The 24,835-nt window shown below is 41.0% G+C and overlaps 2 protein-coding genes and 1 pseudogene across 4 annotated transcripts; 2 read left to right on the top strand and 1 right to left on the bottom strand.

Annotated features, from left to right (window-relative positions):
- Window positions 1–5,245: 5,245 nt before the first annotated feature.
- On the bottom strand, window positions 5,246–13,428 carry ccdc40 (coiled-coil domain containing 40). The gene is made up of 19 exons (XM_060880417.1): window positions 13,342–13,428; window positions 12,977–13,078; window positions 12,516–12,647; window positions 12,198–12,281; window positions 11,669–11,888; window positions 10,998–11,155; window positions 10,696–10,818; window positions 10,309–10,430; window positions 9,922–10,165; window positions 9,629–9,811; window positions 9,254–9,499; window positions 8,814–9,027; window positions 8,344–8,513; window positions 8,128–8,219; window positions 7,855–7,975; window positions 7,491–7,679; window positions 6,478–6,636; window positions 5,835–5,972; window positions 5,246–5,563 (listed from the first exon to the last, which is right to left on the bottom strand). The coding sequence occupies exons 2-19, from the start codon at window positions 13,076–13,078 to the stop codon at window positions 5,462–5,464; spliced, it is 2,799 nt and encodes a 932-aa protein (XP_060736400.1). The 5' UTR covers window positions 13,342–13,428; the 3' UTR covers window positions 5,246–5,461.
- A 204-nt stretch (window positions 13,429–13,632) lies between these two features.
- On the top strand, window positions 13,633–14,632 carry LOC132852085 (anaphase-promoting complex subunit 11). 3 transcript variants are annotated; one of them, XM_060879120.1, is made up of 4 exons: window positions 13,633–13,744; window positions 14,075–14,189; window positions 14,291–14,432; window positions 14,529–14,632. In XM_060879120.1, the coding sequence occupies exons 2-4, from the start codon at window positions 14,081–14,083 to the stop codon at window positions 14,542–14,544; spliced, it is 267 nt and encodes an 88-aa protein (XP_060735103.1). In that variant the 5' UTR covers window positions 13,633–13,744; window positions 14,075–14,080; the 3' UTR covers window positions 14,545–14,632. The 3 variants fall into 3 exon arrangements, with proteins under 3 accessions (XP_060735103.1, XP_060735102.1, XP_060735105.1); XM_060879119.1 differs by having other exon boundaries at window positions 13,651–13,744; window positions 14,072–14,189; XM_060879122.1 differs by lacking the exon at window positions 14,529–14,632 and having other exon boundaries at window positions 13,651–13,744; window positions 14,072–14,189; window positions 14,291–14,437.
- Window positions 14,633–17,164: 2,532 nt separating this feature from the next.
- On the top strand, window positions 17,165–24,467 carry LOC132851930 (coiled-coil domain-containing protein 40-like; annotated as a pseudogene).
- Window positions 24,468–24,835: the final 368 nt, after the last annotated feature.

Raw genomic sequence — 24,835 nt, 5'->3', positions numbered from 1 at the left:
TTGTAACGTGTTAGGAGACTAGTTAGATACGTGGGAGCTAAACCTTTAAGAGCCTTGTATGTAAGTAGCAGTAGTTTGTAATCAATTCTAAACTTAACAGGTAGCCAGTGTAAAGATGATAAAATTGGTGTTATACTTTCTTGTCCTAGTGAGAACTCTGGCAGCTGCATTTTGGACTAACTGTAGCCTATTTATTAAAGATGCAGGACAACCACCTAATAATGCATTACAATAGTCCAGTCTAGAGGTCATGAAAGCATGAACTAGCTTCTCAGCATCAGAGACAGACAGGATGTTTCTCAGCTTGGCAATATTTCTAAGGTGAAAGAAGGCTGTTTTTGTGGTATGGGCGATGTGATTTTCAAAAGACAGGTTGCTGTCTAATATAACCCCTAGGTCTTTCGCTGTCGAGCTACTAATAACAGTACATCCCTCTAAATTAAATTGTGAGAGTTTCTGTGTACTGGTCTTTGGACCTATAAGTAATATTTCTGTCTTATCAGGGTTTAACAACAGAAAATTGCAGCTCATCCAGTCTTTTATCTCTCTAAGGCACTGAGTTAATTTGGACACTTTAGCTATTTCATCTGGTTTTGATGAGCTATATAACTGTGTGTCTTCAGCATAGCAGTGGAAACTAATCACATGTCTTCTAATAATGTTCCCTAATGGAAGCATGTATATCGAGAAAAGCAGAGGTCCTAGAACTGATCCTTGAGGGACCCCATGATTAACTGGTAATAAACTGGAGGATACACCATTTAATTCTACGAAATGGTATTGATCAGACAGGTAGGATCTAAACCAACTTCAAGCCTGTCCATGAATACCTGTGTAACTTTGTAAGCGATCTAGGAGAATGTTGTGATTATATACATTATATATATATTCATTCATTTTCTAACGCTTATCTGAACTACCTTGGGTCACGGGGAGCCTGTGCCTATCTCAGGCATCATCGGGCATCAAGGCAGGATACACCCTGGACAGAGTGCCAACCCATCGCAGGGCACACACACACACTCTCATTCACTCACGCAAACACACACTACGGACAATTTTCCAGAGATGCCAATCAACCTACCATGCATGTCTTTGGACTGGGGGAGGAAACCGGAGTACATGGAGGAAACCCCCGAGGCACGGGGAGAACATGCAAACTCCACACACACAAGGTGGAGGCGGGAATCGAACCCTGGAGGTGTGAGGCGAACGTGCTAACCACTAAGCCACCGTTCCCTCTCTATGTGTAATTATATATATATATATATATATATACACACACACAGTTGCAATCAGAAATATTCAACCCCCTCACCTCAAAAGACATTATAGTGATGTTGATAAAAGATAATGAAAATTAATGGGAAAAAAAACATCATGAAATAAAAGAATATTTATTGTTACGAGTTAGTTTGACAACAGAAGTTGACTTAGCTTTGAAGTTTAAATGAAAATTGTAATGCTTGTAACACATGAGCATGTGCAGTATTATTCAACCCCCAGCTTTAGTACCTTGTGGAGTGCCCTTTATTTTTTATAACTTTTAACAAACGGTTTCGATAAGTGCTGACAAGCTTCTTACACCTCTCGATTGGAATCTTTGCCCATTCTTCACATGCAAAAGTCTGTAACTCAGTGATGTTTGATGGCTTTCGTGCTGCAGCTGCTCCAGGACGCTCCAGCATCTTTTCCCCAACCAAGCATTAGTTGATTTGGCGGTGTGCTTGGGATCATTGTCTCGCTGGAAGATCCAATGATCACCAAGGTTTAATTTGTCAACAGAAGGCATCACCTTCTTCTTTAAAATTACCTGGTATTTCTGAGAATCCATGATGCCAGGTACATGATCAATATTGCCAGTTCCTGCCACAGAAAAATAGCCCCACATCATCAATGACCCACCTCCGTGCTTGACCGTGGGGATGGTATTCTTTTGGTCATAAGCCTGACCTTTTGCATGCCAGATGTAAAGCTGGTCCATATGTCCAAAAAGTTCCAGTTTGGTTTCATCAGTCCATAGAACTGTCTGCCAGAAGTCTTTAGTTTCATCCAATTTCCTCCTGGCATATTCTTGTCAACTCCTGATGTTCCTTGCGGTCAAGAGTGGAGTGCCTCTTGGGGTCCGGCCATGAAGTCCTTGATTATTCAGTGCACGTCCTATAGTTGCCCCTGAAGCACTTGTACCAGCTCTCATCATGTCATCCTGTAGCTTTCTTGCAGTCACACAGGGGTTTTTCTTAGCTGTCCTGACTAAGTTGCTAAGGGCCCTTGATGAAATTGTGGGCTTTCTTCCACGGCCAGGAAGGTTTGCAGCTGTTCCATAAGTTTTAAACTTCCTTATAATGCTCCCAATGGTGTCTCTTGGAATGTTAAATATTTTGGAAATCTTCTTATAGCCAAGGCCCTTCGGATGTGATGAAATAATCTCCTCTCTCAGCTTTTGTGGAAGCTCCTTTGTCTTTCCCATGACTGCAACTCACCTTGAACACCTTAATGGTTGGGGTTTATATATGCATCAGAGAGAATATAAGTGGCGGCTTCCATCAACTGACAATTTTATTGCCATGACAGCTGTCATAACAGCTGTCATAACAGCTGTCATTAGTGATTAGTTAGTTAGTTGCTATAATTTACTTCATGGCAAGAACGGTTAATAAGAATTAAAATAACCTAAAATCACAAAGAAATAGACTGTCATTAGTGATAGGAAATGAATAAAGGTCAAAGGTCATACCATTTGATCTGACTTTCTCACGTTCTCAGATGACATACAGTAGCAGTATACCGTATACCATACCGTCCCTCCATGCATAACACGTGTGATTCATTGAGCATAGCTATGGCAGTTTGTCCTGATGCACCAAAGAAAATGCAAAAATATACTGTCAAGATTTGCAGAGATTTTAGAGCGTGAAAGTAGTCAGTATTGGGCGATGTCAAACGGATGTACAGCCGGCTTTCACTTCAATGCTGAATCAAATAACGTAATGCTTTTCAAGCTATCTGTACCTGATCACAAACACTGGAGCAAAGCTACTGAGGCCGTAACCTTTGATCGGAGTGAATGGAACAAATTTCATAAATGGTGTAAGGATTTTGACTACATTGTTTTACAACTCACTCGCTACCTTGGATAAAGATGACGATGAGACGCGTTCCAGTTCTAAAACCGAAGAAAATACCGGTGAATCACTCGGAAATAGAAATCTGACCTTTCTGCATTCAAATGCTGATGAAACCGACGGCTGTCTTTCCACCACCGCTTTAGCGGTCATCCAAGGCGTCATGGGTGAGCTGCTGGACAAAATTGTGGACAACGACCTGAGAGACAATTGCCATGGATGTGCTATCGATCACCCGAGTCAACTCCAACATGCTTGTTTGTTTGAACCTGAAGCCTACTATCTGCATATGAATACCTTCAGATTGCTTAAAAAATTGTTTAAACCTTGGCTGAAATACAAGCTGATAAAGGCTCTGAAATTGTGTGGAATAAAACACACACCATCCCTGGAAAAAATTCTAGGCATCACTGAAGCTATCGTATGTGACTGGCGAGATGAACCTAACATCAAAGTTGTTGTGAACGAAGCTAAAAAAAAAAAAAAAAACAAAGAAATTTGCAGCGACCAAGTGTATGAAGAAGTTGTGGATTACTGGACCTTTCACGCATCTCTGGACCCCCCGAACCGTGGGAAACTTCAAAGCACGCCACGTCTATTCCGTGTCCAAGAAAGATCTGAAGTCCGAGTTCACCTCTACTCTTCAACAAAATGGTTGAACTGAGAGTTAACGACCCGAGAATTTTCACTAATCACGTATTATGTATCTTAACCTATGTATCTGATGTGTGTGTGTTTTTAAAAAAAAAAAAACTGCTCAGAAAGAAGAATGATGATGATTCCCCTACCGGATTCAGCCAGTATTCCACGTCTCCGCACTTAAAGTATATCACTCACCTGTCTCTCCTTCTCTCCTCACAGAACCTGGTGAAGAAGCCCCCCTCTCTAAGAGGACTACGCCGTGTACACCGTCCGGCAACTCCTGGACTCCAGGCGCCGAGGTGGCAGGTTAGAGTATCTCGTCGATTGGGAGGGATTCAGCCCAGAGGAACGTGTCTTCCACAGTGCCCACCCCGACAAGCCCGCACCTCATAGCAGAGGTCGCCCACCTCGGCGCCGGAGGTCACAGCAGTCCTCAGGAGCGTGAGAATGTGAGAACTAAACCTAACATATTAAAATCCGGACAAACACCTGTCAGTGTATGTATATGTCATGTGAGAACTAACATATTAAAATCCGGACATACACCTGTCAGTGTATGTATATGTCATGTGAGAACTAAACCTAACATATTAAAATCCGGACAAACACCTGTCAGTGTATGTATATGTCATGTGAGAACTAAACCTAACATATTAAAATCCGGACAAACACCTGTCAGTGTATGTATATGTCATGTGAGAACTAAACCTAACATATTAAAATCCGGACATACACCTGTCAGTGTATGTATATGTCATCTGAGAATGTGAGAACTAAACCTAACATATTAAAATCCGGACATACACCTGTCAGTGTATGTATATGTCATGTGAGAATGTGAGAACTAAACCTAACATATTAAAATCCGGACATACACCTGTCAGTGTATGTATATGCCATCTGAGAATGTGAGAACTAAACCTAACATATTAAAATCCGGACATACACCTGTCAGTGTATGTATATGTCATGTGAGAATGTGAGAACTAAACCTAGCATATTAAAATCCGGACATACACCTGTCAGTGTATGTATGTATATGTCATGTGAGAACATGAGAACGTGAGAATGTGAGAACTAAACCTAACTAATCCTAACTAATCCTAACATATTAAAATCATAGAACATAATGTTATACATCTTCTATACATCTGCTACTGTATGTCATCTGAGAATGTGAGAAATTCAGATCAAATGGCATGACCTTTGACCTTTATTCATTTCCTATCACTAATGACAGCTGTTATGACAGCTGTCATGGCAATAAAACTGTCAGTTGATGGAAGCCACCACTTATTACTCTCTTGCATCCCAGCTGAAGCAAAGAAGTCATCCAAAGCAGAATAAAGAAGTCATCCAAAGAAGAATCCCTCACTTTGTAAAGATTTTTATTCATAAATCCTTAAAACTCTTTGGGGGTTGAATATTTCTGATTGCAACTGTATATTATATATATATATATATATATAAATAAAGACATAATATAATACAGTATATGAGCTCTAGGACAGCAGACGACAGCTTGTGAATGCAGGACTCCGGGGAGTGGTGCATCTCTGAGGTACACAATAGCGAGCGATAAACTTGCATACTTTGCTGAACAGGTTCACTTTTATTAGAGCTCAGTGGGAATTAAGACACACTGCCAGTGTTACACAACAAGAACCGCAGAGTGTCACAGCGGCCTGTTACTCTTACTCCGAGTGTGTGTGTGCAGAAAGGAGGAGACAGATCCTGTGGAGCAGAGGCTTGTACTGCGGATAGTCCTGGAGGACCTGCTGAAGAACGTCTCTGGTCTGTCACACAAACACACACATACACACACACATGCATACATAAGAACCATTCTGAATTTTACATTTTTCCTGAATGTTACGTATCTCAAGATCTTAGTCTTACTTCAAAGTATGTTAACAAATTATAATAGTAGATGTTCTAGAATAGATGTTGAACTAGATAATTAGATGTTGGATGTTCTAAAAGGTTGGATTTTATAGAATTTTAGATGTTGTTAAAATGTTAGCTCTTCTAGATGTTCTCTGTTTTCTAGAGTGTGCCGTGTCTGACCATGTTCAGTTCTTCTTGCAGCGTGTTCATGGCGAGCTGCAGCACATCTTCTCCTTTAGCTGTGGCTCTGTAGCGATCCTCCATCACCAACTGCAGCTGTTTCACCCGAGATTGCAGAGCCAGCAGCTGGATCAGGTTCTGCAAAGGAGAACCACAGAACATTTAATAAGGTTCCAAAGGAACGGATCCAAAGCCAGATTTGGAAAAGTTCCTGAGTGTAGGACAGCAGAAAGGACAGCATATTTAAAAAAAATAGGACAGAAGGTAGTTCTGGAGCTGAAAACAAGATGATAAATGGCCTGGTTTTAGAGCAGAGAGCAAATGAAAACAAAACCAGGTTCTAGAGCAGATTACAACAGAGCTGTCCCTCAAATCAAATCACTACAGCAGAACACTCAGTGGTGGTACAGAGGAAAAATGGAGCTATTGATCACGTTTCATTGTTTCTTCGGGTTCTAAATAAACTTTATTTTGTTAAAGTTAAGTTTTAACATTACTGACATTTACTTAATTCACAGTGGGCGGAGCTACACTGAGTACAGGTCATGACGGATATTAATTACAATTAATGCTTATATGTGGCATAAATACTCTAATTTGTGTGTGTGTGTGTGTGTGTGTGTGTGTGTGTGTGAATACCCACTTTTTCTTTGGTCTCCTGCATGTCCTTGATGTCATCTTTATAGGTGGAGCTAGTGTTTTTGAGGTCAGTGATCTGCATCTGCTTCTCTTTCAGACTCTCACAAAGAGAACTCTGCTCCTGTTGCAGCTGTGCTATCACACCACTGTACTCCTCTGCTTGCTATACAAATACACACACACACACACACACACACACACACAAACACACAATTTATTGTACTGCAACAGATAAATGGATAGGTGTGAAAAACAAAAGTATTCACCTGACATAAACCTTTACATTTGTTCCATTGGAACCAGTTTCCATTGGGAGCAACAATAGATTATCGAGTCAATCAGAGTGTCACATCTGTTCTGGGAAAAGCCCAGAGTCTGTTGGATTACATATCTAGAAAGCATGCAATATACTGAACAGTGCTCATGCTGTGAAGGTGCTGTCACTACTTGGCGGAGGAATTATATTTCCTGTGGGTTGATGCTGAATGAGAGGCTGAATGATTCTGTGATCTATATGGAATCACTTTGTCGTTTTCGAGCCGATCCAAACTCGGTCGGGACCACAGCAAGTCAGATGTTTGAAATTGTTTTTCTTTAATTGCTACCTTCGTGCTTAAAGGTTTTTATGGTTGACATTAAAATTAGACTTTAAAATTAGTAAAAAGAAGGTCTGGTGGAATTGTCTATGTAGAGTTCGGCTTGTTTGGTAATACAGTAGATTTAGTGTCACTCTGATGGATTTTTGGGATATTTGGGATTTTTTTGCCTTAGACTTCTGCTTGTTCTCTGTGAAGCTGCTTGATTACATATGTTCTCTAACCAGCTATGGGTTCTTTTAAGTAACAAAACCCATCTCAACTCCACTGGACTAAGTATGTTACTTCTGATGAAAACAGGGATCAAAAAACTTACACAATCAAAAATTATTTGCAAAAAAATTTGTAAACCACATTGATTTTTCACAGAATTATAGGATGTTTTTTGCAGATTCATGACATAAAGTCACAACACACACACCTTGTGTGTCTGAAGGATGTTGCGTTGAAGATTCTGCAGTGTGTTCTGAAGGTTGGCACGTGTTGTGTGTTTGCGGTTGCTCTGTGTCTGAGCTTCGCTGCGTCTCACTATGTTTTCACGTCGAGCGACTGCCGCCTCCATCTCCCTCAACATCATCTCCCGCTGCTTCAACAGCTGGTTGTAATGACGCTGAAACACACACACACACACACACACACACAATATACAAATAAAACCCAAACACAAATTAACACAAATATACAGTTATGCACAGAAATCCTTAACACATTATCATAAATAACTTTCCTTATCCCTTTCTCTCTCTCTCTCTCTCTCTCTCTCTCTCTCTCTCACGCACACACACCTCCTTGCGGTGTATCTCAGCTTTGATGGTAGGCATGTCCCCCTTTCCAACCTCCGATTCCACAGCCAAACGAGTCTCCTTTGCCAGCTGAATTTTTCTCTCCCACAACATGATCTGTCGTCTTCACATACAAACATACACACACACACACACACACACACACACACACACACACACACACACACACACACACACACACAAAATGCACGTTTGCTCTACTAGGATATAGTTACATATCGATAAGTATATTAATTTGTGTGTGTGTGTAGTAACTCTGCTTCCTCCAGGCTGTTCAGTAATTGCTTTTTTTCCTCCTGGAGCTTCTCTAGACGCAACTGCATCTCTACAGACTCCCTCTCTGCATCCTACACACACACACACACACACACACACACACACATGCAAGCTGATATATGTGTAAACACACTACAGGAAATTATATCTAGAATAAATGTGTGCATGTGTGTGTGTGAGTATGTGTAGCAGTACCTTGAGTGTTTGTATGAAGCTTTTCTCCATCAGGCTATTGCTCTGCTCCAGCTCCTGTTTCAGTTGTGCCTTCTGGTTCAGGAGTGAGTTCAGCTTCTCCATGTCTAACCTCAGAACTTTAGACTCTCTCTCCAACTCAACCAGACCACGTTCCTCCTGCTCAATCTCACCTACACACACACGCCTCTTTTAGAGAAGCAGTCTATACAGCAACACTAGATTTATTCATGACTACAACCTATTGTTCCTATTCCCATGCTGAAGATTATTTTCCTATAACGGTGTATACAGCTCAAATTCTCACTTCGGTTCTAGCAGCTACAATCATTTGTTCCCGTAGCAGCATTTATTTTTTCTCTGTCCTGATGTTCCTAAAACACTGCTGTAAGAGCTGCTGTTATAGAAAATCTGAAGCTGAACAGGTTTAGGTTCAATTCAGGTGTGTGTGTCTGTGTGTTTGTGTTGTGTACTCTTGTTGCGGATGTTCCTCTGCTGCAGGATGGTGAGCTGTGTGTTTAGAGTTTGTGTTGCGCTGCTTTGTGCTTGTTTCTCCTGTCTCAGTCTCACTAGCTCCCCCTGCTGCCAGAGCCAGGACTGATGCTGCTCCTTCTTCTCGGCCCCAAGTTCCTCCAGCTGTTTATTCAGAGCCCTCACCTCAATCTCCAGAGGACCCAGGTCTTCATGCTGCTCTCACACACACACAGACATGCACACACAATCAAAAGACAGTAAAAGTAGACAAAACTGCTGGAACAGGAAGCAGAACACACAGTGTGTGTGTGTGTGTGTGTGTGTGTGTGTGTGTGTGTGTGTGTGTGTGTGTGTGTGTGTGTGAGAGTGTGTGTGTGTGTGTGTGTGTGTGTATGTCAGTGAAAGAGTGTGGATGAGTGTGTATCATGTCATGACTCACCCCTGTGCTTGCCCTGATCTGCTCGATCTTCTTGTTATACATGCTGATGGTGGCCTGGTTGCGCTCGATTGTAGAGATGAGTTTAGTGACCGCCGCCTCTTTGGTCAAAAGCAGCTGGTTCCGTTCCTTCACTTCCTGTTCCTGCTCCAGCTGCAGGCGAGAGAGAGCCTCGAGACGCAGCGCCACCTCACTGACCTCCAGCGTCACTGCAGCTGAGTCTCCCTTAACTTTCGCAAGCTGGCCTTCCTGTTACACACACACACACACACACACACACACACACACACAGGAATCCAACACAGGAAGAAAATTACTCTATATATATATATATATTATTTTGTGTGTGTGTGTGTGTGTGTGTGTGTATACTCTTACCTTCTCTCTGTGCTGAGCCATAATAGTCATGGTGAGATGGTGTGTGTGTTTGGCACTGCTGTCATGTGTGAGCTGCTCCTGCATTTTCCTCATGATCTTCTCCTCCAGCTCCATCCTTACACATGCCTCCTTCTCTATCTGTTTCGTCAGGATAGTGAGTTCCGACTGACGGACACTGCACTCCTGCACACACAGACACACACACAGTCTCAGAGTTTGTATTTGACCATGTTCAGGTTCTTCTCAGTCTCCTGCAGTGTGTGTATGTGTGTGTGTGTGTGCGTGTGTCTCACGGTGGTCACACTGGTCAGGCTCTTCTCAGTCTCCTGGAGCGTGCGTGTATATGTAGTGCAGAGTTTCTGCAGTGCCTCCTTCTTTGTGCCTATCTGTGTGAGAAGCTTCCTGTAGGTGTCTCTGTTAAGCTCAGCGCGGTTCACCATCACCGTCAGCACCTCATTCTTCTCCTGCTCCTGTGTGATGGAGCGATTGAATCCCTCCAACTCTGTGTCCAGAGCACGCAACTCGTGATTGGCTGATCTAAAAGGGGAGGGGTGTGGATAACCAATCAGAGATTACCTTTAAAACCGATCATACAAACGTTGTCATAATGCTGAAAGACTAACAACAAGACTTTGTGAAAATGTACTACAGCTATGAATGCAGAACACACACACACACACCTCAGTGCCTCTTGCATCGTGGTGTAAGCCTCATCTCTCCTCTTCATCTCAATCATGCTGCTGTCTAACTGCTGAAGTATCTGCTTCTTCTCCACTACTATAGAGTCTAATTCCAACTGAGCCTGCAAAACAGACACACACACATATTTTTATTATGTTTTATTCCTCTTACAGCACAGCATTTTTTTCTTATTAACTAAATTATGAATACCTATGAATAAACTGTTACTATGGAAACGATAAGGTGTCAAAGTGAGTACATTAATATAAGCATACAGTCAGAGCTGCTGTTAGAGAGAGTTAATCAACACCATCTGACAAATCAGAGTCCAGAGGTCAACACCAGCTCTGTGTGTAATTTATGAAGACAGCGTGTTAGTTCCTGACCTCAGCTAAGGCGTCTCTGGCTGCTTCCTTGTCTTTGGTCTGTGCGAGTGTCTGCACCTCATACAGAGCGATCTGCTCCCTCAGTTTCTCCACCTGCTTTATCAGACGCTCCACATACAGATCCTACAAATTACACACACACACACACACACACACACACACACACACACACACACAGTGTACTAATATGTCATGAACAACAAATGGCTTCACTGTCGCAAAACAAAATAATTTTTTAATTTTGTTGTAAAAAATCTATTTTTTTATATTTTTTCAAATATTAAAAATGAAACAGAAAAAACCTGCTGGAGTTTCTGCTCCTCTGCTTGCCGTTTCTCTGCCTGCGCCTTGTTCTTGGTGTTCTTCATGGCAGCGACTTCTGAGTGCAGGTCTGAGGTCACTTCCTGCATGTAGATCAGACGCCGAGCAAAAGTGTCCACCTCAGACTGCAGCTCTGACACTGTGATCCATCACACACACACACACACACACACACACGCAACATGGAAGTAACTTCACCGGACTGTACTTTGTGTGTGTGTGTTCTCTCACCCTGTGTTTGTATGTGTGTTGTCTCAAACTGTGTGTGTGTTTTCTCTTACCCTGTGAGTGTGTGTGTTCTCTCACCCTGTGTGTGAGTGTGTATGTGTTTCTCTCACTCTGTGAGTGCTTGTGTGTTGTCACTACCTGTGTGTGTTTCTCTCACCCTTTGTGTGTGTTTCTCTCAGCCTGTGTGTATGTTTCTCTCATCTGTGTGTGTGTTCCTCTTACCCTCTGTGTGTTTCTCTCACCCTGTGTGTTTGTGTGTGTTTCTCTCACCCTGTATGTGTGCGTATATGTTTGTGTGTTTCTCTCACCCTGTGTGTATATATGTGTGTGTTTCTCTCACCCTGTGTGTGTGTGTTTCTCTCACCTTGTGTGTGTGTTTCTCTCACCCTGTGTGTGTGTATATGTGTGTGTGTGTTTCTCTCACCCTTTGTGTGTTCTTTTTTGACCTGTTCAGTAATGCTTCTGTACTCGTTCCTCGTGATCTCCAGCTGCTCCTCTGCTTGTCTCCTGTCACTGGCAGCTTTAGCTCTGTTCTCTTGCAGAATCTCCAGAGAGGCCTGCAGTGTGGCGAGATCCCGCTGTTCACTGTAGAGAATGGTGCAGAGCTGCTCATACCTGGATTTCTCCATCTGCTCCTCCATCACCTGGAGCACATCATCATCATCATCATCATCATCACAGTTTATTCTTCTCACTACACAGCAACTTACCATCACATACAACGTTTTATTTATTAAAGAAATGCACACTGAACCTGTTCTCCACTTACAGCTACTTTTCATTTGAACTCAATCTAGATCCTGTTCTCACTTCAGATGCTTGTCATATTTTAAAGAGATGTTTATTTCTAGCAATAAAAAAGCTATTATATGTCTAAGTGATGGAAGAAAGCTGAATTAAAAGTATTTGAGAGACTTTTCAGTAGAGCAGAAAAGTGAAGATATGAGCAGAACCTTCTCTTGTAGCTTTAGCTCCAGTCTCTCCAGCTGCTCAGTGAGGTGCTTCTTCAGAGCCGACTGGAATCTCTTCATCAGAGGCTGAGGAACGAATCTGATTATTAACTTCCTTACATTTTCAACTTTCTTCTGTATCTTAATAAATCTCTTATAGACTATAGGTACCTAAGTCAAAGATTCAGCTACTCTAGCAGAAATGTATTAACGCAATATCATTGAACTGGTAAAAGATTTAAACTTCACATCATTTCAGAGAAAACATTACAATAAGGTGTAAAACATCTGGAGATTCCGATTTTGTAAAAAGTCACAGACATGCTCAGGATCCAAGACGATGAGCTCATCATCTTCATCTTCATCATCATCATCATCATCATCATCATCATCATCAACAGCTTCTTCATCATCGCGTCTCGTCTCATCTCCCTCGCTGTCTGTGAAAGCCGCCTGACACAAACAAATCACCATCATCATTACTCTTCCATCTGGACAAGTTATATTAACGCTTTAAACATCAGGACTGAATAATAAACCAGTTTTATATTTCATATAGCTACAACTATAAAGCATGAGAAGCTGCAGTTTGCTTATTAACACAAGCAAACATGAGAACAAATCAACACCTTCTGACCAATCAGAATTCAGGATTAGAGCCTGAAGATAATGAATGTATAAATCTACAGGTCTCTGTGTTCAGACTGGTTCATACTGGACAGGTGGATGTGAGGGCAGGACATCAGAACATATTTTTTGTTAAATAAAAGTTTTTTGGTCACCTGCTGAGATTCACTGACATCAGAAATAAGCTCTGCACCACGTTGTGGATCATCTGGAGATTCTCTCCTGTCTTCATCCTGCTCCCTTTCAGCTCTCTCCATCTTAACACAGAGGAAATGCTTTTTAAATAACGTTTATGTGAAAGCAGCTGACATGTGGCTAAACTGCACTGATGAACATGTGGACTTGTAAAATATACAATAAGCAGTTGCAGTGAACTGAAAGCTCAAACTGTCCAAAGGTTAAATGTGAAATTTCTTCTGCTTCTTCTTCAGAAAATAACACATTAATGTTGTTAACACCGTTAAAGCTTTGTTTTGTTATTTAAAACACTAAATGTAGAGAAATATTAACAAATCCTCACCTTCTTTGTCCTTCAATAAACTTCCTTTATGAACAATAAAAGCTCGGTACCGACGTTACAGTGACACATTAAAGTGCCGTCAACGCTTATAAGCCTGTTGCTAAGCAACCCTAAACATCCGGAACAACCGGGTTCTTTTTTTTAGCTTTTAAACTCTAAATAATAAACTATTAAAAATAAATGAACAACAACTACTACATAGTTTTTTTTTATTATTATTTATTTCAAAAAGCAAGAACAATTAGATAGATAATTTAATTTAAAGTTTTCCGCACTTTTCTCCCGTACGCTAGAGGGCGGTATGTCATCATTAGTAGGATAAGGACAGAAAACGCCGAGTGAAATGTGGTGGAAACTCAAAATGCAGAGCAGAAGGAAAACAGTGCTTTAGTTCTACAAAACGGTATTTATAGCAAATTTCTTGTCTCATTGCCATATTTCTAAAACGTCTTTAAATCTTTACATTGTCATTCTTTTAAAAAATCACCTTGAACTCAACATTAAAACACGCAATTTGTGTTTATTCTCAATGACGTCAAATACGTGTTTTTTTTGTTTATTTGTTCACATTTATTTATATCCTTACTTTTTTCTGACAGTTAAAATCTTTAAAATATCTATTTTATTATTCATTTGTACATTCAGAATGTTTCTTCATCTTAGTTCTTACCCTGTTTCTTGCTTTGATTGATCTCAGTTTTGTTTACTTTTTTTTTTTTAATATTTAAAGCAGATAGAGATGAAGGTGAAGATAAAGCAGTGGCATGGTGTTGCTTCATGGCTTTGGGTGGCCAACGATGAGAACTGTGGCATCTGCAGAGCCCCGTTTAATGGCTGCTGTCCAGACTGTAATCCACTTTTCTACAATTATTTTGTCTCAGAATAATGAACTCATCTGAACACCAAATACATTGTAAAGTATGTGTGCTTCTGTACCTCATGTGTGCAGGTAAAGTTCCTGGGGACGACTGCCCACTGGTGTGGGGTCAGTGCTCACACTGCTTCCACATGCACTGCATCCTGAAGTGGCTGAACTCGCAGCAGGTACAGCAGCAGTGCCCCATGTGCCGGCAAGAGTGGAAGTTTAAAGAGTGAGGATCTCTCTGTCAGACTCTTGTACACTTTACACTGTGTTTAAATGCACCTGGAGCTTAAAGTAACGTATGTTCCTTTTTTTTTTCATTCAGGGGAGAAACAACATGAGGTGATTGAATAAACAATTACAGTGTCAACCACTGCTTTGTTTACCTCTGATTTACACAGACATTAAAACTAATACTGCAGAACTCAATACTCCTGCCTAAATGTGTACATGCACATCTCTAAAAGTCATTTGATAATCAGACTTGCTTTAGGGTATTTACAATATACAGCCCTTTATACAAACACACGTCTGTTTAATGATGATGTTTGTTAGCTCAACCAGCTGTTTCTGTTCATCATCCATGTACACTGTACAGGAGGTGGGAGAAAGGAGGATGGTAGCTAAGCTAACATCATTGATGGAGAATGATTCTCACCCCCTGTAAGAAACAGTTGCATCTCTGAGCAGCTTCTTATTGAAAGTCTTTTCTCCCTGCTGCTATTAGACTGTATAATCAGAGCTTATTATCATCCAATAATAATTAGGTCAAAAGCTGTTAAGTGTATTGTAGAAAGAACATGTAAAGTGTTCCATTTTCTTAGGACAAAATTCCAGAGACACCTCAACACTAGCTAACAGGTACCAAGTTAGCTCATGTTAGTCACATGACTATTAATATACTTACCACGCTACCATAACAACCACCAGAACAACTTCTCATTAGCTCGTGTTCAGGTTCCACAGACAAACATTTCCAGTGACTTGTCATAATAATGTCAGATAATAATTTGAGGATCAGACATGATTGGTTCAAAGATGTGAAGATTTTCTTTATTTTGTGACGTCACAACTATTGCTTGTATAGCCCCGCCTCCTTAAAAAAATAGAAAGCGAAAAAGCAGATTTAAAGATTTTAAACTTTTGAAGATTTTGACTTTATAACAAAGGTAAAAAAAAAAAACCAAATGAAATGATGTCTTTATTATTATAATATAATTAAAATAATATAAAATAGGTGTTTATTTTGGTGAAACTGACAAATCCAAAACCTGAGTAAATCCTTTGTGACTTCAGAGTACAGAAGGTTTCAGGAAGGTGCAGAATAAATATCCACTTACTTTACTGTCAGAACTGTTGTAATAAACAAGTGTGTTTATAATAAAGGAACACAACAAAAAAAACTCGTCAATCCTTTTTTTATAATGTAACTGTAAAGTCAGAATATTAAAGATGTTTTAGAAATCTGCCAATAAGACAAAAGACTTGTAGAACTAAAGCACTGTTTTCCTTCTGCTCTGCATTTTGAGTTTTCACCACATTTCACTCGGCGCTTTCTGTCCTTATCCCACTAATGACGCCATACTGCCCTCTAGCCGTGCGGGAGGAAAGTGCGGAAAACTTTAAATTAAATGATCTTTCTAATTATTCTTGCCTTTTGAAATAAAAAAAAAGAAAGAAAAATAGGTTATTATTTAGAGTTTAAAGCCTGGAAAAAAACGGTTGTTTCCTCAAACTTCCGAAAGTTTAGGGTTGCTTAGCAACAGGCTTATAAGCGTTGACGGTACTTTAATGTGTCACTGTAACGTCGGTACCGAGCTTTTATTGTTCATAAAGGAAGTTTATTGAAGGACAAAGAAGGTGAGGATTTGTTAATATTTCTCTACATTTCGTGTTTTAAATAACAAAACAAAGCTTTAACGGTGTTAACAACATTAATGTGTTATTTTCTCAAGAAGAGGGGGGCGTCGTAGAATGAAGGACAATAGGATCAGCGAGGGGCAGAGTTCAATAAAGAGACAGCTCTACGAAAAAAGTCGGCTGGTCCTGGTCCGGAGGCATCTGAAACGCCTGCCGGAGAGCAGAAGAGAAAACAGTCTATGGGCGGGATGAGAGGAGTCCCTAAGAATGTTGCGAACTCGACGCAGACAGCGTTTCTTCTGGATGTCCTCCATGGCTGGAAGTGGAGTCCCTGTGATGTGCGGTTTTCACCACTCGCTGCAATGACCTGCGCTCTGCAACAGAGCAGCTCCCATACCAAACTGTGACACAGCTGGTCAGGATGCTTTCTATTGCGTAGCGGTAGAAGTTCACCAGGATATCCGAGGAAAGCTGATTTTTCTTGAGTGTCCTCAGGAAAAAGAGGCGCTGGTGAACCTTCTTGACCAGGCTGGAAGTGTTGGTAGTCCAGGACAGGTCCGCCGAGATGTGGATCCCCAGGAACTTGAAACTGGAAACGCGCTCAACAGCCATCCCATTGATGTGGATGTTGTCAGGATGAAGACAGGAGAGAATCTCCAGATGATCCACAACGTGGTGCAGAGCTTCTTTCTGATGTCAGTGAATCTCAGCAGGTGACCAAAAAACTTTTATTCAACAAAAAAAAATGTTCTGATGTCCTGCCCTCACATTCACCTGTCCAGTATGAACCAGTCTGAACACAGAGACCTGTAGATTTATACATTCATTATCTTCAGGCTCTAATCCTGAATTCTGATTGGTCAGAAGGTGTTGATTTGTTCTCATGTTTTTGTTACAGTTACGATCTGCTGAGGATTCCGATCTGATTTTATTCACATTTACAGTCAACAACAACAAAAAAAAAAAACAATCAGTGTGTTAATAAGCAAACTGCAGCTTCTCGTGCTTTATAGTTGTAGCTATATGTAATATAAAACTGGTTTATTCTTCAGTCCTGATGTTTAAAGCATTAATATAACTTGTCCAGATGGAAGAGTAATGATGATGGTGATGTGTTTGTGTCAGGCGGTTTTCACAGACAGTGAGGGAGATGAGACGAGACGTCTCATATAACACACACATATATACACACAGGGTGAGAGAAACACACACACATATATACACACACAGGGTGAGAGGAACACACACACGGAATGAGAGAAACACACACACACAGGCTGAGAGAAACACACACAAAGGGTGAGAGAAACCCACACATGTAATGAGAACACACAAGCACTCACAGTTTGAGACAACACACACACACATACACACACAGGGTAAGAGAACACACACACACACAAAGTACAGTCCGGTGAAGTTACTTCCATGTTGTGTGTGTGTGTGCATGTGTGTGTGTGATGGATCACAGTGTCAGAGCTGCAGTCTGAGGTGGACACTTTTGCTCGGCGTCTGATCTACATGCAGGAAGTGACCTCAGACCTGCACCTAGAAGTCGCTGCCATGAAGAACACCAAGAACAAGGCGCAGGCAGAGAAACGGCAAGCAGAGGAGCAGAAACTCCAGAAGGTTTTTTTCTGTTTCATTTTTAATATTTGAAAAAAATATAAAATAATAGATATTTTACAACAAAATAAAAAAATTAATGGAATTCATTGTTTTGCGACAGTGAAGCCATTTGTTGTGCATTACATATTAGTACACTGTGTGTGTGTGTGTGTGTGTGTGTGTGTTGTAGGATCTGTATGTGGAGCGTCTGATGAAGCAGGTGGAGAAACTGAGGGAGCAGATCGCTCTGTATGAGGTGCAGATACTCTCGCAGACCGAAGACAAGGAAGCAGCCAGAGACGCCTTAGCTGAGGTCAGGAACTATCTGTCGCTATAAATTACACACAGAGCTGGTGTTGACTTCTGGACTCTGATTTGTCAGATGGTGTTGATTAACTCTCTCTAACAGCAGCCCTGACTGTAGCACATGTTTATATTAATGTACTCACTTTGACACCTTATCATTTCCATAGTAACAGTTTATTCATAGGTATTCATAATTTAGTTAATAAGAAAAAAATGCTGTGCTGTAAGAGGAATAAAACACAATAAAAATATGTGTGTGTGTGTGTTTTGCAGGCTCAGTTGGAATTAGACTCTATAGTAGTGGAGAAGAAGCTCCAGCAGTTAAACAGCAGCATGATCGAGGTGAAGAGGAGAGATGAGGCTTACAACACAATGCAGGAGGCACTGAGGTGTGTGTGTGTGTGTGTTCTGCATTCATAGCTATAGTACATTTTCACAAAGTCTTGTTAGTCTTTCAGCATTATGACAACGTTTGTACAATCGGTTTTAAAGGTGATCTCTGATTGGTTATCCACACCCCTCCCCCTTTAAGGTCAGCCAATCACGAGTTGCGTGCTCTGGACACAGAGTTGGAGGGATTCAATCGCTCCATCACACAGGAGCAGGAGAAGAATGAGGTGCTGACGGTGATGGTGAACCGCGCTGAGCTTAACAGAGACACCTACGTACAGGAAGCTTCTCACACAGATAGGCACAAAGAAGGAGGCACTGCAGAAACTCTGCACTACATATACACGCACGCTCCAGGAGACTGAGAAGAGCCTGACCAGTGTGACCACCGTGAGACACACACACACACACACACACACACACACACACACACACACACTCTGCAGGAGACTCAGAAGAACCTGAACATGGTCAAATACAAACTCTGAGACTGTGTGTGTTTGTGTGTGTGTGTGTGTGTGTGTGTGTGTGTGCAGGAGTGCAGTGCCTGTCAGTCCGAACTCACTATCCTGAAAAAACAGATAGAGAAGGAAACATGTGTAAGGGTGGACCTGGAGGAGAAGATCATGAGGAAAATGCAGGAGCAGCTCACACACGACAGCAGTGCCAAACACACACACCATCTCACCATGAATATTATGGCTCAGCACAGAGAGAAGGTAAGAGTATACACACACACACACACACACAAACAATAATATATATAGAGTAATTTTCTTCCTGTGTTGGATTCCTGTGTGTGTGTGTGTGTGTGTGTGTGTGTGTAAAACAGGAAGGCCAGCTTGCGAAAGTTAAGGGCGACTCAGCTGCAGTGACGCTGGAGGTCAGTGAGGTGGCGCTGCGTCTCGAGGCTCTCTCTCGCCTGCAGCTGGAGCAGGAACAGGAAATGAAGGAACGGAACCAGCTGCTTTTGACCAAAGAGGCGGCGGTCACTAAACTCATCTCTACCATCGAGCGCAACCAGGCCACCATCAGCATGTATAACAAGAAGATCGAGCAGATCAGGGCAAGCACAGGGGTGAGTCATGACATGATACACACTCATCCACGCTCTTTCACTGACACCCACAAACACACACACAAACACACACACACGGTGTGTTCTGCTTCCTGTTCCAGCAGTTTTGTCTACTTTTACTGTCTTTTGATTGTGTGTGCATGTCTGTGTGTGTGTGAGAGCAGCATGAAGACCTGGGTCCTCTGGAGATTGAGGTGAGGTCTCTGAATAAACAGCTGGAGGAACTTGTTATGTTAAAGATCATCTCACAGTGCAGCTGAGTTCTGGATTGTGATTGGTCAGAAGTTGTTGATTCATTTTCTATAACAGCAGCTCTAACAGCAGTGTTTTAGGAACATCAGGACAGAGAAAAAATAGATGCTGCTGAGGGAACAAATGCTTGTAGCTGCTAGAACCGAAGTGAGAATTTGAGCTGTATACACTGTTATAGGAAAATAATCTTCAGCATGGGAATAGGAACAATAGGTTGTAGTCATGAATACATCTAGTGTTGCTGTATAAACTGCTTCTCTAAAAGATATAAAATGTAGACATGTATAGATATGTGTATGTGTGTGTGTGTGTGTGTGTGTGTGTGTGTGTGTGTGTGTGTGTGTGTGTGTGTAGGTGAGATTGAGCAGGAGGAACGTGGTCTGGTTGAGTTGGAGAGTCTAAAGTTCTGAGGTTAGACATGGAGAAGCTGAATTCACTCCTGAACCAGAAGACACAACTGAAACAGGAGCTGGAGCAGAGCAATAGCCTGATGGAGAAAAGCTTCATACAAACACTCAAGGTACTGCTACACACACACAAAAATAAACACACACACACCATTAACAGCAAATTAATATGCCCGTTAATATGTAACTATATCCTAGTAGACCAAACATGCATTTCGTGTATGTGTTTGTGTGTGTGTGTTTGTGTGTGTGTTTGTATGTAAAGACGACAGATCATGTTGTGGGAGAGAAAAATTCAGCTGGCAAAGGAGACTCGTTTGGCTGTGGAATCGGAGGTTGGAAAGGGGGACATGCCTACCATCAAAGGTTAGATACACCGCAAGGAGGTGTGTGTGTGTGTGAGAGAGAGAGGAAAGTTTATTTATGACGTGTTAAGGGATAAGGAAAGTTTATTCATGATAACTTGTTAAGGATTTCTGTGCATAAGTGTATATTTGTGATAATTTGTGTTTGGGTTTTATTTGTATATTGTGCGTGTGTGTGTGTGTTTCTCCGTCATTACAACCAGCTGTTGAAGCAGCGGGAGATGATGTTGAGGGAGATGGAGGCGGCAGTCGCTCGACGTGAAAACATAGTGAGACGCAGCGAAGCTCAGACACAGAGCAACCGCAAACACCCAACACGTGCCAACCTTCAGAACACACTGCAGAATCTTCAACGCAACATCCTTCAGACACACAAGGTGTGTGTGTTGTGACATTATGTCATGAATCTGCACAAAACATCCTATAATTCTGTGAAAAATCACAGTGGTTTACAAATTTTTTTCCAAATAATTTTTGATTGTGTAAGTTTTTTGATCCCTGTTTTCATCAGAAATAACATACTTAGTCCAGTGGAGTTGAGATGGGTTTTGTTCCTAAAAGAACCCATAGCTGATTGGAGAACAAGCAGTTTCACAGAGAACAAACAGCAGGGGCAATTCCACCAGTCCTTCTTGTTACTAAGTTTATTGCCTGTAAAAACCATACAAGCATTCTTTAAGCATGAAGGTAGCAATTAAAGCATTTCAAAAAAAACATTTCAAACATCTGACCTTGCTGTGGTCCCGACCGAGTTTGGATCGGCTCGAAAACGACAAAGTGATTCCATGTAGAACACAGAAACGTTCAGCATCTCATTCAGTGTTGTAATGTAACGGAGTACCAATACTTCGTTACTGTACTTAAGTAGAAATTTCACGTATCTGTACTTTACTTTGCTATTTAAATTTATGTCAACTTTCACTTTTACTCCACTACATTTCCTAGATAAAATGTATACTTTTACTCCGTTATATTTCCACTAAGCATCTTCGTTACTCGTTACTACAAACTAAAATCAGAAGAAATGTGTGCGACTGCAATAAGGGAGGTTTGGCGAATCACTGCTCCTAGATTGCATTACACTCTATGGAGAAGCACAGGCACGCACAGCGTGCACGCGCAGTCAGAGCTGGAGGCGTTTATCTATAACGTTAATTAGCGGAAAGCCGCAAAGACGGCAACCAAAAGCAGTGAAATGTCACTATTATTACCAGAGTTGATAGCACAAACAAAATATTAATGCAAACAATCCATTCAATACTAAATAAAAATAGCATTTATTGATTTGGTCTTTTTGTCTTGTGAATATTTTTTATTAATGACTGCATTCATTGGACACACTTTGTAGAAAATGCACACATACATGAACTGATTTGATTCAAGACTGGCATCATTACAACATGCATAAAATTTTGGTGTCCACTTTTGCCATTAAATAATACCATAACTTTTGGCTTACTATGTAGTCATATAATATATAATATAAAACTCTTCTTGTTTTAAATTCTCACTGAGGGCTAAAACCCCCTAAAGACGAAATCCTAGAACCGCTCCTGCTCTTATGTCTACCAAAAATCACTGAAATTTTACTTTTTACTTTTACTTCAAATACTTAAGTACACTGAATATCAGAAAATTACTTTTGATACTTAAGTACAGTATATATCAGATACTTTAAGACTTTTACTTAAGTAATATTCTAAAAGGTAACTTTCACTTCTACCAAAGTCTTTTTCTAGTACGATACTTGTACTTTTACTCAAGTATTGCTTTCTAGTACTTTATACAACACTGATCTCAATCAGCATCGACCCCCCGGGAAATATAATTCCTCCGCCAAGTAATGGACTCCGACTTAGAAATTACTGAACATCATTACTGATCTCAGATGCAGATCACTGACCTCAAAAACACTAGCTCCACCTATAAAGATGACATCAAGGACATGCAGGAGACCAAAGAAAAAGTGGGTATTCACACACACACACACACACACACACAAATAAGAGTATTTTTGCCACATATAAGCATTAATTGTAATTAATATCTGTCATGACCTGTACTCAGTGTAGCTCCGCCCACTGTGAATTAAGTAAACATCAGTAATGTTAAGACCTAACTTTAACAAAATAAAGTTTATTTAGAACCCGAAGAAACAATCTCTTCACAGGGCTAGAACGTGATCAAAAGCTCAAATTTTTCTCTGTACCACCACTGAGTGTTCTGCCATAGTGATTTGATTTGAGGGACAGCTCTGTTGTAATCTGCTCTAGAACCTGGTTTTGTTTTCATTTGCTCTCTGCTCTAAAAACCAGGTCATTTATCATCTTGTTCTCAGCTCCTATTTTTTTTCAATCTGCTGACCTCTCTGCTGTTCTACGCTTAGAAACTTGGTCAAATCTGGCTTTGGATCCTTTCCTTTGGAACCTTATTAAATGTTCTGTGGTTCTCCATTGCAGAACCTGATCCAGCTGCTGGCTCTGCAATCTCGGGTGAAACAGCTGCAGTTGGTGATGGAGGGTCGCTACAGAGCCACAGCTAGAGGAGAAGATGCGCTGCAGCTCGCCATGAACACACTGCAAGAAGAACTGAACACGGTCAGACACGGCACACTCTAGAACACAGAGAACATCTAGAAGAGATAACATTTTAACAACATCTAAAATTATGATGTGATGTTCGATTACATTGTGTGTGTGTGTGTGTGTGTGTGTGTGTGTGTGTGTGTGTGTGTGTGACAGACCAGAGACGTTCTTCAGCAGGTCCTTCAGGACTTACCTCAGTACAAGCCTCTGCTCCACAGGATCTGTCTCCTCCTCTCTGCACACACACACTCGTAGTAAGAGTAACAGGCCACTTTGACACTTGTCGGTTCTTGTTGTGTGAGTCTGGCAGCATGTCTTATTTCGTCTGCTTTCCTAGATCTCACACAGAACCTTTTTTATTCCCGAAAGTCCTTTCATAATGAGGAAAAAGACAAACTCTATAGAGTTCTGCAAATTCTGTCGAACAACAGCAACAATCTGGAAGTGTGAGTTCTGACAAGAACATGCTGCATAAAATGTAGAAAATTCCAGTAACTTCTAGAATATCCAACATTTCGAGCATTTAGCATCCATCCATAGCATTTAGAGACTTCTAACATTGTCTGTGTTTGTACACGTACCATTCTAGAACATCAATCACTGATTTTTGCCCATCTAGTGTATTACTGTAACTTCTAACATTCTAGAACATTGAAAACTTCTAGAACTTCTAATGTAGTTCTGAACCTCTAATGTAGTTCTGAGCGTCTGGTGTGTGTAAACAGCTAACATTCTAGAACAGACGAATGCCTTTTAGATTCCAGACCTAAAAGGAATAGATTTAAAACTGATATGAACGGTGATCTTACTGATGCTGTTGATATCAGAGACATTCTTGTGCTGTTTATTTTAAGAAGTGGCCTCTGTTAGCATGTGAGTGGGCGGGGCTTACTCTCTCCCGCCTGTCACTCACAGAGGTGTGAGGTGGCACATGTGTGTCATTTGGGACGATGCAAGATGTTTTAGGTGCAGATAATCAATTAAATGTTTGTTATCATTAAAACGCACCCAATACTTATTATCTTTAATTATTTTTAAACTTTCCTGGTAGGAGATTCTGGAGGTAGGTGGAAACTGTGGACAATTTAATGACACTTGATAAAATGACACATGATAACCACCTCCACTCCTCTGTAGAACGTTTATGGTACGATTTTTTCCCTCACTCATCCAAATGTACAATGAGTTCCATCTGCAGGCCGAGGTTTCCAGCCCTGAGCTTTAGAGCATGAGGACAGTATGGAATCGACATGGAGAGGCTTTATTTATGATCATAATGTCTTTCATCTGGTAATGTTGATATTGTTCCTTGAAATTGAACATGAGTTAAGAATATGTGTTAGAAATAAACGTGTGTTTCTCTCTCACCCTGTGTGTGTGTGTGTGTGTCCTCTCAGACCCTGTGTGTGCATATTTGTGCGTGTTCTCTCTTACCCTGTGTTATTATAAAAGAATAAATATATCAAAATAAAAAAAGCTTGAAATTCATTGTTTTGCTTTCATTGCATGCTTTCTATTCTGCTGTGCTTTTTTAAGACTGGGAGCTTGTTTAACTTATATGTCCTCTAAGAAACACTTTAAATGATTCCCTTTTGATACATGCAGATGTTTGTATGGTGTTAATTCTAAAGAATTCATCTATCTATTTCATTCATTCATTCATTCATCTTCTACCGCTTATCCGAACTACCTCAGGTCACGGGGAGCCTGTGCCTATCTCAGGCGTCATTGGGCATCAAGGCAGGATACACCCTGGACGGAGTGCCAACCCATCGCAGGGC

This window comes from Tachysurus vachellii, chromosome 10 (genome assembly GCF_030014155.1).
Source record: "Tachysurus vachellii isolate PV-2020 chromosome 10, HZAU_Pvac_v1, whole genome shotgun sequence".
Classification (NCBI taxonomy): Eukaryota; Metazoa; Chordata; class Actinopteri; order Siluriformes; family Bagridae; genus Tachysurus; species Tachysurus vachellii.
The sequence above is the reverse complement of the archived record's forward strand: the minus strand, read 5'-3'. Positions and strand labels throughout refer to the sequence as shown.

What these genes read in the sequence shown, in the direction of transcription:
- ccdc40 (XM_060880417.1), bottom strand. Translation starts at nt 13,078, where the DNA reads ATGGAGAGAGCTGAAAGGGAGCAGGATGAAGACAGGAGAGAATCTCCA. An exon ending in AGCTAAAGCTACAAGAGAAG is followed by an intron (nt 11,889 to 12,197) that starts GTTCTGCTCATA and finishes GATGTGCTCCAG; the next exon opens with GTGATGGAGGAGCAGATGGA. An exon ending in CAAAAAAGAACACACAAAGG is followed by an intron (nt 11,156 to 11,668) that starts GTGAGAGAAACA and finishes GATGGATCACAG; the next exon opens with TGTCAGAGCTGCAGTCTGAG.
- LOC132852085 (XM_060879120.1), top strand. Translation starts at nt 14,081, where the DNA reads ATGAAGGTGAAGATAAAGCAGTGGCATGGTGTTGCTTCATGGCTTTGG. An exon ending in TAATGGCTGCTGTCCAGACT is followed by an intron (nt 14,190 to 14,290) that starts GTAATCCACTTT and finishes TCATGTGTGCAG; the next exon opens with GTAAAGTTCCTGGGGACGAC.